The sequence below is a fragment of the Phalacrocorax aristotelis genome, chromosome Z (genome assembly GCF_949628215.1).
Source record: "Phalacrocorax aristotelis chromosome Z, bGulAri2.1, whole genome shotgun sequence".
NCBI classification, from domain to species: domain Eukaryota; kingdom Metazoa; phylum Chordata; class Aves; order Suliformes; family Phalacrocoracidae; genus Phalacrocorax; species Phalacrocorax aristotelis.
In genome coordinates this window covers 42792794-42804998 of record NC_134311.1, presented here as the reverse complement: position 1 = coordinate 42804998, position 12205 = coordinate 42792794, and the positions used below count along the sequence as shown (strand labels likewise).

The window sequence follows — 12205 nt, the reverse complement described above, 5'->3', positions numbered from 1 at the left end:
CAGCAGAAAAATGGTAGCACCTCCTGTTACACTGCTTTTAGTTTCTGTGCCTACTGTGTTGGCTTTAAGAACTGCTCATAAGATTACCTAAATATTAGTGTCACATGGCCAGATAGGAAGTTAGCACATATAAAGTATTTTTTCCTCAAGGATGTTCCTATGTTTGAGCCACAGGGATTTTCTGCAAGAAGGAATTTTTTGTCTTTGGTCTGGGTGACAGTTATTGACATACAATTGTCTGAGACTAAGACTTTTCCAATCTTCATAGCTGCACTATCAAAGAATACTTTAAAATATATTTTTGGCTAAACCAATTACTTTTTTATTGTAGTAGCTTGGTCCTCCTTCAAAAAATATGTATATGTAACTGATTACCTTTTTTTTTTTTTCTTCTGAAATGCTTCTTACCCTGTTCAGGAAACTATGTAATATTTGGAAAACAGAACATGAATTAGTCTAGTTCTTATGCAAGTGAAAAATACCAACTTCAGCACAAATCAGAAATAGATTAACTGCAGTTTTCTCTATATTGACAAGTGCCCTTGAATCTTGACCTGCAATGCTTTGGTTTTTTCACCGTAGGCGTCTTAAAGACATCACTATAGTTAACTGAATTGTTGTGGTAGGTGGTCACCTTGCCTGAATCAAGAGTATTAAAGATTATTTCACTAGTGATCTATCTTCTTAGAAACTATCAGAATTATTACAGTTTATCCAATAGTGAATTTGGCTATAAAATAATAATTTTATTTAATTTAAAATCTGATCCTAAGACAAAATTCAAGTCCAGATTTTGAGAGCCAAAAGGCTAATATATCACCAGTTGTACCACCTAGGCCCTGTTTCACTTACCCCTATGCTTCCTACTGTTTTAACATTATGTTCTTAACATTATATTAAGCATAGTTTTCACTCTGCTGGAGATTATTTTGTGTTCTGCAGAACATTAAATGCTTGCTATTGCCAGTAGCATTAAGTCTTATACATAACTGTGCAAATGTGACCTAATCACTACAGTCTTGCTGAGAATCATTTACTGCTTACTATGAGTTACACACAGAATTATTTGCCATATGTTTCTTCCTTTCATGTCTTCTTCCTTCATAAAAGAATTTAACTCACATAAGGTGTCATTAAAGGTAGAACAACTGAATTTCCTGGATGTTATCTGGCATTCTGCTAGATGCAGAGAATTATTAAAAGATGGGCTGACAGCTCTGTTCCTTGCTTATGCATTCATTTTTTCATTTTAAAGTTGCAGGAGGGTTCCACAACACTTGGGTACAGCTGCTGGTGCAGAACAATAGAAAAGTAAATACAGGCTGAAGCAAACTTTGACCTTGCAATTGATCCTGCATTGTCCTACCCTTACAGTTATCATATTTTTAAAAAGATAGTCTCAGTGGTCAATAGTGGAGTTATCTGCCTTTTTGAATGTACTTTATTCCAGAGCCAAGGAGAACTCACGTTCGAATGACAATCATAAAACTGTAGCCAATAGTCCCAACTCCAACAAGGAAATATGAAAGAGGCATCCTAAACTTGAGCCATCCAATTGTCCTCTGGTTATTGTAATAACCATAGAAGAGTACAGAATACTGTGCAAAGCCCTGAAAAGTAAGCAAAAATTTTAATGTCGTGTCTGTTAAATATGCATGTAATCAGAAATTGTACCAATAGCAATATATTGAAACATTCATTTCAATGAATTCAAAGCAGTTGTAAGCATCACTGTAATAAATCTCACAGAATGGAAGGTCTCTCCTTTCATTTAGAAAGAGAATACTTCATGTCAACTTTCAAATCTTTTATCTTTAAAACAGTTCATGGGCACTCCATCTACAATTTAATGAGTCAAAACTTTTTCATCCACATACTTCTTGTAAGACAAAAGCATCTCGGTTTACAAAATTTGTTTTTCAAATTACTTGCAGATAAAATGCCAGGGTTTTAACTTAATTTTCACATTTCTAAAATTTACTTGCAGAGCCTATCTGATATAAAATTCTCATACACCTTCTCTGTCTAGCAATATTGACTGCTGTTCATTGGGTGATCATTCAATACACATTAAGCAATAGATGAATTTTATGGATCATTATTCAGTACCCAGGGTTTTTTAACACTTAGACTCCAAGGCTGTAAAGAGTGCAATATGAGTGTACCTTCTTTCTTCAGTAGTTTGAAGTGTATCTCCTTTTCTAAAAATATTAATGAGACTTACCCTCTCTTCTGTGGGTTAGATTGCTGATTTTTCAAAATAATTTACCAGTACATTATGAACTGTAAGCAATTGCTGATATCTAAAATGACCCAAATAGTTAAAGCTTCCTGATAATCCTCAGGTTAGAGCAAGAACTCACATCCTAGAAGACTGTATCCAGAACCTTTACAAGGATAGCTCAGCACATGCACAGCAGTGGCAAAGCTCTAGATGGATGTAATGATTTCAGGTCAAATACAGAGTATTTGACCATGCAATTGGTGGATAGACTATGCAATATATTGATACTATCAAAATATGATACTATTAAATTTAAAAAGCCATTTACTTCCCTTCTGCTTTTCTGTTGCGCATTTTACATAAAATAATATCTTTATCTTAAATATCATTGCATTTATACATTTATACATATAATTTATTGTATATGTTATGTACATTATACATATATACACAGTATATATATTAAATGAGTCACAGTGTTATCCAGAAAATCTAATTCACAATTCTAAGCTGAAAATGAAATATTAATATATGATCAACAGATATTATTCAAAATGTCTTGATCTGGTAATCAACTTATCTAATTTCATTTCATGCCAGACTATCTTTAAGAGATGTGCCTACATATAACAGATAATAGAATGTTCTTCTCTGATAAGGGAAAAATTGTTATAGAACAGATTTATTACTAATTACTAGTAAAACATCTACACTAGTCAGGACACATTCAAATTCAATAGTATGCCTTTTGCATCTTTTCGCTCATTAAATCATCCTATAATTCCATCTCAGTCCAGGTTTCAATGTAGCTTAAAGAGGCTCTGAAGGACATCTTGGATCCCTCAGATTATTAAAATGCTTTTTAAGTAACTGTGTTCTGTAAAGTCAGAGATAATTCCTGCACTGCACATTATTCAGTTTGTTGTTTCCTGGGCTTTGCCCACTGCATTTCACCATAAGAGTTGAAACATCTTTAGCTGTGTAAAGGTAGGTATGCACGGAAGATGTCTTTCACTTCTTTCTAAGCCTAACATAAAAAAGGAGTGAGATAAGAATATTGGTCAAATGCTTTGTTGTAATGAGCCTTGAGAGTCTGATCTTTTTAGGTTTGGGTTATTATCTGAGCTGTAAAATTTTAAAACTGAATTCCAAGTGAAATATATCAAAATCCAAAACTGTTTCTTTTTGTCATGTCCATAAAATAAGTACAATTTCAAGTGAAAAAAAAAAACCCAAAAGATATGTTGAGTTCACCTTTTCTTTTCTGTCTTAATCTGTTTTAAAGATTGGTGAGGTTTGGGTTTGGTTTTTGGTTTTTGGTTTTTTTTTTAGGATGAAATAATGTTTGTTGTTGTGGGTTCATTTATTTGTAATTTATTTGATAGCAAGAAAGAACTGCTAGCAGATGAAAGGTACTATTTCCTGTGCTATTTAGTTGAACATGTCAGGGTCGTCAGGGAGTATTTGTTAATCTGACATGCCTGAATATCATTTAATTAAATGAAAGAAAATTCCCTTTTCCCCTCAATATTTCAGGGGATCTGTCTCTTTTACTGCCCTATTATGTGTATATTACCTTTGCATTTGCTCATTTTGTTAACTGCTACTCTGTTATTTACTATACTTTTTTCTTCAGAGCCATCAGATCATGTTTCTGACAGTTATTATAAACTTCCCCTCTCTTTCCACCATATGTCTTCTTTCCTCTTTTTTCAAATACGTTTCTTTCAAAAACTTTGTTCCTATTTGCTATATAAAGCTCTTCTAGTCTCTATTCTCTTTACAAAATCTCCAAGTTACTGACTCCTTTTTCTTCAATATCTCTCTGATGTTTTAATTTCTCATTTTATGTCGTCATCATCATTATTTAATTTCCCAGCTACCTGTCTAGATGTATTCTTTCTGTCACTCAAATATACAACTCCCGATGAACAAGACACAATGACATTTTATGCAGCAGTAATTGCAAAATGTTACATACATGGCTTTTTAGAAAGATCTTTCTATCATTTTCTATCCAAAGAGGGTCCACCACTTCATGTGGTAAAATAAAGCAGAAATAATCTGTTCACTTTACATAACTTTATAGTCGAAAGAAGAACACTGCAGATTTCTATCATTATATTTTCTTTAAATTCGGTTGTCTACAGTTAATAAGCCTGAAAGATTTGCTTGTAAATAAGGAAATGGGTATATCCAGTCAAGTTTTTTCCAATGTTCTGTCATCTTATAACCTGATTCTTCCTCCAGTCATAGCTGAAGATTGAAAATAGCACCAAGGAAGCTAAATAAAGGATGAAAATCTGGCATCATCTGAGTCTCAACATGAAGGTGTTGAGCCACAAACCAAGGGATCCTGTTTGAGATCTGCATGCCACAAGACAAGGGATGTCTCCACACCTTAACCATACTAAAAAATGGCAATATTAATGAGAAGCATAGACACTGTACCCTTTTAATGTTTTTTCAGGAGATATCAGAGCTGGCCTCCTGTTGGAAAGAGGTCAGGTATGAAAATCTGCTTGTGCCTCTCCTGAGATTGCCTGGTTAGACCTCCACAGTCTGCACAGTTGTCCCCACCCAGCATGGGTGGAACAGGACCTCGCATGAGTCAAACCTACATGGAGAGGCCATTTTTAGTTGAGTCATTCTGCAGACAACTGGAGAGGCTGAGCTGTAAATGGGAGGAACCTGTGCCTGAGTCTATTTTTCCAGGAAACGGGTCTGCTTCCAGTATCATAGTCATGCTTGCTGTCACTAAAACAACTCAAGTGCTAAAACATATGTATATGCATTACTCTTTAAAAGTCTTCATACTTCTTACAGAAGAGAAAGAGTGCAGCAGATCAAGGGAGAAATCACACTTAGTTCAATGGATGCTGCTTCCATTAATCTGAAGGAAAACCTTAAACAGATGGTTGTATCTGTTCACAGGTGAAGAGTACCTTTTGATTACATTGACTGCATGCCATAGAGAAACCTAACAGCCTCCTAAGCAACGTATTGTAATACCAAATTTATCATCAGCTGACTTTATGCAAAGTTGTATCATCCTTATATAAAAAGGCCAACTACAGAGACATGTCACATGCAAAATTAGGCAAAACTGTTGTTTTCAGGCAGAAAAAGCAGTGTGACATATTTAGGAATATATCAATAGCTTGTCAGTACAGGAGGTATAGATCCACAGGCTAGACTGGGCATTACATCAGCGGTAAAGAATTAAGGCATGCTTCTCAATTCAGCTAAAAGATCTGCATATTCTATAAGACTGAGGAAAAGTAAAAATAACATTCCTTGTTTTAGAAAAAGCCTACACAGTGTATTATTGGAATTTATTTTCTTTTTCCTAATTCACACCCCATCCTCAAATTTGGAACATTAATCATATAAAATTCACCCATAATGAACAGAAAGTCAGTACCTAGGCATGTGAATCCAGCTTTGAGACTTTTCCCCATGTGTCTTCAGATTCCTACATTTACTGAAATGTGAGTGTGGTCATTGAGCTTTTTTATATATTTTGTCTGAAGGAAACATCTACACTCAGAACTTGTGAAAAAAATATGTAAATTAAGTCTTTTGTCATTTTCTCCTGAAATACTTCATATTAAATCTCTGAATATTAAATAATGAAGTAAAAACCCATAATAATCAGAGTCATGTGAATATGCAGTATTGCAAGTTTATGCACTTACACTAAAATCCCAGAGAGTAGCAAAGTTCATAGCACTTGCTTCTTCAGCTCTTGGGACAGTTTTTCTAGGTAAAGAGCCATATGGCTTCCCCATCAAAGCCTGGAACAAAAACAATGAGAGCAATTTACATTTTAAAGCAAATACCAACAAAGGGAAGGGATAGTGATCTGTCATTTCTTAGGAAGACTTGTTTTATGCTCCTAAACTCCTTAGTGAGGCTGACCTACTTCTCCAATTCTTTTAATTGCAGCTCACATTAATGATTGAAACTATGCTTAAAGCATGCATTAATTGCGTTTTCCAAATGTAAAGAGATGTTCCACTAGTATCACTGGCCTGTCAAACTATGCCTCTTACATTCAAGGTAACACAGAAATCCAAATTTCTCTGATGAGTTGTGTTTGTGTTACCAGAAGATTCATTTTTCTTGCTTTATGGATTTTGTTGTTTTTTTAATTGAAATGTATGGGAAGATGCTAGGGATGCAGTTTTTGGATTCTGAGAGTCCCACTGCTGCTGGTGAGGTGCTTACTCAGCCACAGCATATTCCTCGCAGGGCCCTTTCCAGGATTTAGCCTGGAAATTGTTGGGCATTTTCTCTGTTTTGACTTCAATGGAAGATGGATCATGTTTTTGAAATGCTGTACTAAGAAGCTGTTGGAAATTCCTACCTGACTTTTTCCCATCTGCTTACTAGAAGATAAGTAAGAGGATGTGGAGTAGTGATATCAAAGAGATGGCACAATACTTCTAATTCTATATAAGCCTCCTTTTTAGGAAGACAATATGGTGGTGGCTCAAAGAAACTAGAAAAAGAATACATTTCACAGAAGTGGTTTCTGCCTTAATTACATCTGCTTTCAGCAGCATTATTAACCGTGATGCTGCACACAGCACAAAACATGAGTCTGTTGTGACTTTACAGCCCTGTTGGGCGTTATCAGCATGCGAATATTAAGAAAACTGAAAAGGGTCCATGGTGGCTCAGAGGGCTGGAATGTATCTATTGCAATGCACATTTTAGTCAAGATACTCCACTTGGCTGCTTCTTAGTCTCAGTTCCTCTCCTTAGTTTCCCCTAAAAAAAAGAGTTTAGCAACACCCCAGACCATGGGAAAACACTTTCAGGACACAACTCTATACACATTTTTCTGTCATGTCCATTCCAAGACATCTCTCTGTAGAGACAACTGTCCACAAAGAAAGTATATCTTTTCAGCCTTAGAAAACTTTACTACTTTTAAATGGAGCATAAACAGATTACAAATTTATTTAGAGGCCCAGTCATCTGAAATCTCAGTGCAAAGACAGAAATCCGCTAACAACTCTCAGTGAAATTTAAAAGATACCCACCTCAGGCACCATTACAAGTCCAAATGTCAGTCCAAAGAGAATCATGTTTATTCCATACATCCAGCGCAAGAATATGAAATAAGATGCTACTGATGAGCCAAAGTGACCTATGAAAACATGAGATGTGAAAAAAGGGCAGATAAGTTAGACCTTTTACGTTATTTTACCTTAAGATGAAGATGCTCAAAGTTTATTGAAAATAAATAAAATCAGGAGATTTTTTATTTTCTTTATTAATAAAATTCTAATAACTTTTCAGATTGCATAATAGCATTCACTGACATGGCAGAGAAAACAGAAAAAAAATTTTTAAAGTATTATTTATACAGAGTATTTAGGGTCATGTAAAAGCTGTGATATTTACCAATATTAATTCTTCTAACAGCAGGATTCAAAGAAAAACATACCATTTTTTTAATATCTGATGTGGATTGTAAGCATTCTTGACATGTACGCATTCTTGACAAAACCAGCCCAGTTTTAATAGGAAGAAGAACAGAATTAGCCAGTGGGGATAGACTTTCCAGGGGCACAAAATACTTGTAAATGCTGATATTGGAGTGCTTACCAGTGTTGTTCCCCAGAGAAGAACAAAAAGACCTGCAAGTGTTTGTGCCCTTTCCTTCTCTTACTTTATGTGTTTCACCTGCACACAGGTGTGGAGGCAGTCTCATCACCAGGTGCAGAGACAAAGCCTTGCACTTCAGCTGCTCTAGACCCCTGACCCAGACCTGTGCAAAGAAGACACAACCCACAGACTGCATATCGTCTTTATTCTTTCTCACCAATGAGGCAAGAACAGCAACCTCTGATAAGAGAAAAGCTTAGCTGGGGATCAGGATAATTTAGCTATGGATGCCCTTAGCTACATTTCCGGAGTGGGCAGGTCCAAACAGGGGCAACATGGAAAATGGTACAAACAGCCTGCACCAGCTGTGAACAAAACCAGTCCAAGTTTCACCAGTGTTTGAATCCACTCTGTGGTGCAAGGTGTTCCAGGTATGAATGAAAGAGTAATACTTTAAAGTAGACTTCAGCCATCTTTTCCCACATTCACAGCCTCACTATGCTATGCATTGGCATACAGGTTGGCATGCATAGCATAAATTTCAGTAGTGGAATGAAGAGGCTCATCCTGTCCCAGCACAGCAATGTTTGTTTCCCATAAAGCCCTGTTGCACAGATATTCCTGAATGTCTATTGTCTAAGGAAAATAAATGTCTCTTTTCTAAGTATAAATACTTCATATATTTATCAACTCCTATCTCTCTCAAACATAAAAACCCTAGCAGCAGATTTGCCTATTTCTGACAAAAGGATGCAGCACAACAGAGCTTGATGCCTGTTATTCTGAAACTGGGCTGCCTGTGCTAGAAAGGATTCTAATCTTGAAGCAGAAAGACTACCTGAGATAGCCAGGCACTTCATGCTGATACCTGGTCTTTCTAGATAGCTGGTAGCCTGGAAGAGTATCATGGTTTTAGCTGGGATAGAGTTGGTTATTCATCACTGTAGCTGGTATAGTGCTCAACTGAAGAGGGCTGTGACAAGAAGGCCCCTATTTGTTCTATTGGGAGTATCATAAAACTAAGCAGAGGTTAAAGATGAGTTTTCTTGCTAGAGCTTAACTGTAGTCAGTACTTTCCTTTCTTCTTCTTTTACTACTCTATTTCTTTGTTCTTTTCTTCATTATTAATAAGTGACATTGTTTATTATAATTATCACAGAAAGGAAAACTCTTTTGGGAATTTTGGTATCTAAACATTAATAATTCCCTTACTGCCGGTCCCAAGACCCACAAGAAACAATCCCTGTATAAAGTTTAAGTGTGTGGTTAATGGAAGTTTGTAGTTTAGGACATAGTACGAAGGGTTTAAAACAGGAGTATGTCTTCTCATGCCAATATTAATAATGATTAAAATGGAATATTTTTTTTTCTTCTATACTCTTCTGTAGCACATGTAAGTCACAGTAGTGTGACTGTTGAATTATCTGACCTGATGTGGTCAAGGTGGTTTTGGGGTATTTACAAGCAGCCTTGAAATAAAATCAGAATTGTTTCTTCAAAGCAGACAGGGTGCTCTTAGATTTACCTGTAACATTAGCTGGTCTCCTTATATTAGTCTGACTTAACCTAAAGGAGCCCTTTGTTTATCAAAAGTATCTTCTTGAAGTCTGTTTAAATTTTCGCATCAAGCTGAAATTTATGGTAACAAAAAAAAAGCCTGGTAAAACTTGTGTCTTACACCTTGGGAGTTCCCAGACACACCAGCACAACTCCAGATACAGTGAGTTTGCTCAGAATGAAGCATTTTTTTCCCAGGTCTTTGTAGAGTACAAGTAATGGCCCAAGCAACTTTTCAGTTCAGTAGCACTGCCAGGCACAGGTGTGCCAGTTCCCCCCATGCAACACATTCTTCATATGATCTTTTTTCGTAAAGCTATACTATTTCTATTGATTTTACGTTAATTTAGCGGTTTTGTGGTTCTCATAAAGTATGTTTATTTCAACGCTGCTTTTCCCATTAAGTTTCCTGCATCAGCTGGTAGTGATAGGGCGGCACAGCTACCTATCATCTTCAGTTTGCATGAGAGAAAACTTACTGTGTCATCTAACATTGTTTTACCTGTACCATATTTCTTTTTAAGTCAGAGGAATCTTCCCCAGTAGTACCTAACTGATGCTTTGCCACTATAAAGGACCTTAATTAACTTTTCATGTTCAGTCTGTCTACAACCCTGGCTACTATTGAGGATGGACCAACACCCAACAACACTACAGTATAAGCATCAGATTTTCTAAAAAAGAGCCTCTCTTTCATGTTAACTCCTGAACTGCATCACAGTGAAGATGCCATTCTATTAATATATGGCTTATTCTCCTTTGCTTTGTTGATCCTCTAAATTTCAAGGTAGGTATCATAATAGTCCTGCACTAATGCTAATTTATAGGGCAAAGTTTGTTAGTACTCTGAAACTGTTTTCTTTTGGACAAGTCATGCTTGCTTGTTCAGGTGCAGTGTTTTACAAGGACTGAAGAATTAAGATTAGGGTTTCTCAGCAATTAGAAAGTTATATTTACTTCTCCCATTTTCTACTGTAAACACTTACTGCCTTGTTTTCTTTGGATTTTTTTTATAAAGAGCTCACTTTGAAATCAGTAAATGTGAATCATCTTGAAGTAGGACCACAAAGAATACTTATACTAGGAAGTTAACTAGTTCAAAGCTAACAACTGTAAATGTTTGCTGAGCATAAACTATTCCCTCCCACAAAGGTATTTTGTAACACCTTCAGCAAGGCATTCAACACTATCTCCCATAACATCCTCACAGACAAGCTAAGGAAGTGTGGGTTAGATGAGTGGACAGTGAGGTGGACAGAGAACTGGCTCAACAACAGAACTCAGAGGGTTGTGATCAGTCAGGCAGAGTCTGGATGGAGGCCTGTAACTAGGGGTGTTCCCCAGGGGTCTGTACTCGGTCCTGTCCTGTTCAATATATTCATCAGTGACCTGGACAAAGGGACAGAGCGCACCCTCAGCAAGTTCGCTGATGGCACCAAGGTGGGAGGAGTGGCTGATACACCAGAAGGCTGTGCTGCCATCCAACGAGACCTGGACAGGCTGGAGAGCTGGGCCGAGGGGAACCTCATGAAATTCAACAAAAGCAAGTGCAAGGTCCTGCACCTGGGAAGGAACAAACCCATGCACTGGTTCAGGCTGGGGGCTGAACTACTGGAAAGCAGCTCTGTTGAGAAGGACCTGGGAGTGCTGGTGGACAACAAGCTGACCATGAGCCAACAATGTGCCCTTGTGGCCAAGAAGACCAACGGTATCCTGGGCTGCATTAAAAGGAGTGTGGCCAGCAGGTTGAGGGAGGTTATCTTCCTCCTCTACTCTGCCCTAGTGAGGCCACATTTGGAGTACTGTGTCCAGTTTTGGGCCCCCCAGTTCAAGAAGGACTGGGAACTGCTTGAGTAAGTCCAGTGGAGAACTACCAAGATGATCAGGGGACTGGAGCATCTGCCTTATGAGGAAAAGCTGAGAGGCTTGGGTTTGTTCAGCCTGGAGAAGACTGAGGGGGGATCTTATTAATACTTGTAAATATCTAAAGGGTGGGTGTCAGGATGATGGGACTAGGCTCTTTTCAATAGTGCCCAATGACATGACAAGTGGCAATTGGCACAAATTGAAACACAGGAAGTTATACCTCAATATGAGAAAAAAACATCTTTCCTGTGAGGGTGCCAGAGCAGTGGAACAGGCTGCCCAGAGAGGTTGTGGAGTCTCCTTCCCTGGAGACATTCAAAACCCACCTGGATGTGTTCCTGTGCACCCTGGTTTAGGTGTCCCTGCTCAGGCAGGGGAGTTGGACAAGATGATCTCAAGAGGTGCCTTCCAACCCCTACCATTCTGTGATTCTGTGATTCCTTTAAAGAGAGGGCTGCAGTTTAAATTCACGACTGGAACTGAAACACAGAACTGACTTGTGCCAAAAACCTACTGTCAAACACAGCCATAGTACTAACTATGTGTATATTTATGCTTAATATATGGGGATATCCAAGACCACTATTGTTTTCTCTGGGTTGTGAGAGAAACAAAACCAAAACTCCTCCTATGGAAGCCTGAGGTTGACGAAAAAACAGCACAGAAATAATTATAATATAAATACAGACAAAATAAAGTGAAAGTGATAGCTAAATCCAAATTCCACTTTTCTAGGATTAACTTCAACACTGGTTCTGAACTTTGTGCATTGAGGATTTTTATCTGTAAGGTGACTAACACTCTCTCAAAGAAATTTTCAACTAGCTATAATATCAAGCTCAAAAATGATAATGAAAAATAAACACTCATTGAGTTTGTACTACACATTGAATACAGATGTGTATTTCTAAAGATGTGTATTTCTAAAGTGTCAAAAAG

At 37.2% G+C, this 12205-nt stretch overlaps 1 protein-coding gene across 1 annotated transcript in view; it reads right to left on the bottom strand.

Moving 5' to 3' along the window:
* The window catches only part of TMC1 (transmembrane channel like 1), a 69310-nt gene that overhangs the window by 25108 nt on the left and 31997 nt on the right, over window positions 1-12205 (bottom strand). The window contains exons 7-9 of the mRNA XM_075079072.1: window positions 7276-7382; window positions 5923-6021; window positions 1468-1610 (exon numbers count right to left, since the gene is read on the bottom strand). Coding sequence (XP_074935173.1) covers window positions 1468-1610; window positions 5923-6021; window positions 7276-7382 — 349 coding nt within the window. The remainder of the gene's footprint in view (window positions 1-1467; window positions 1611-5922; window positions 6022-7275; window positions 7383-12205) is intronic.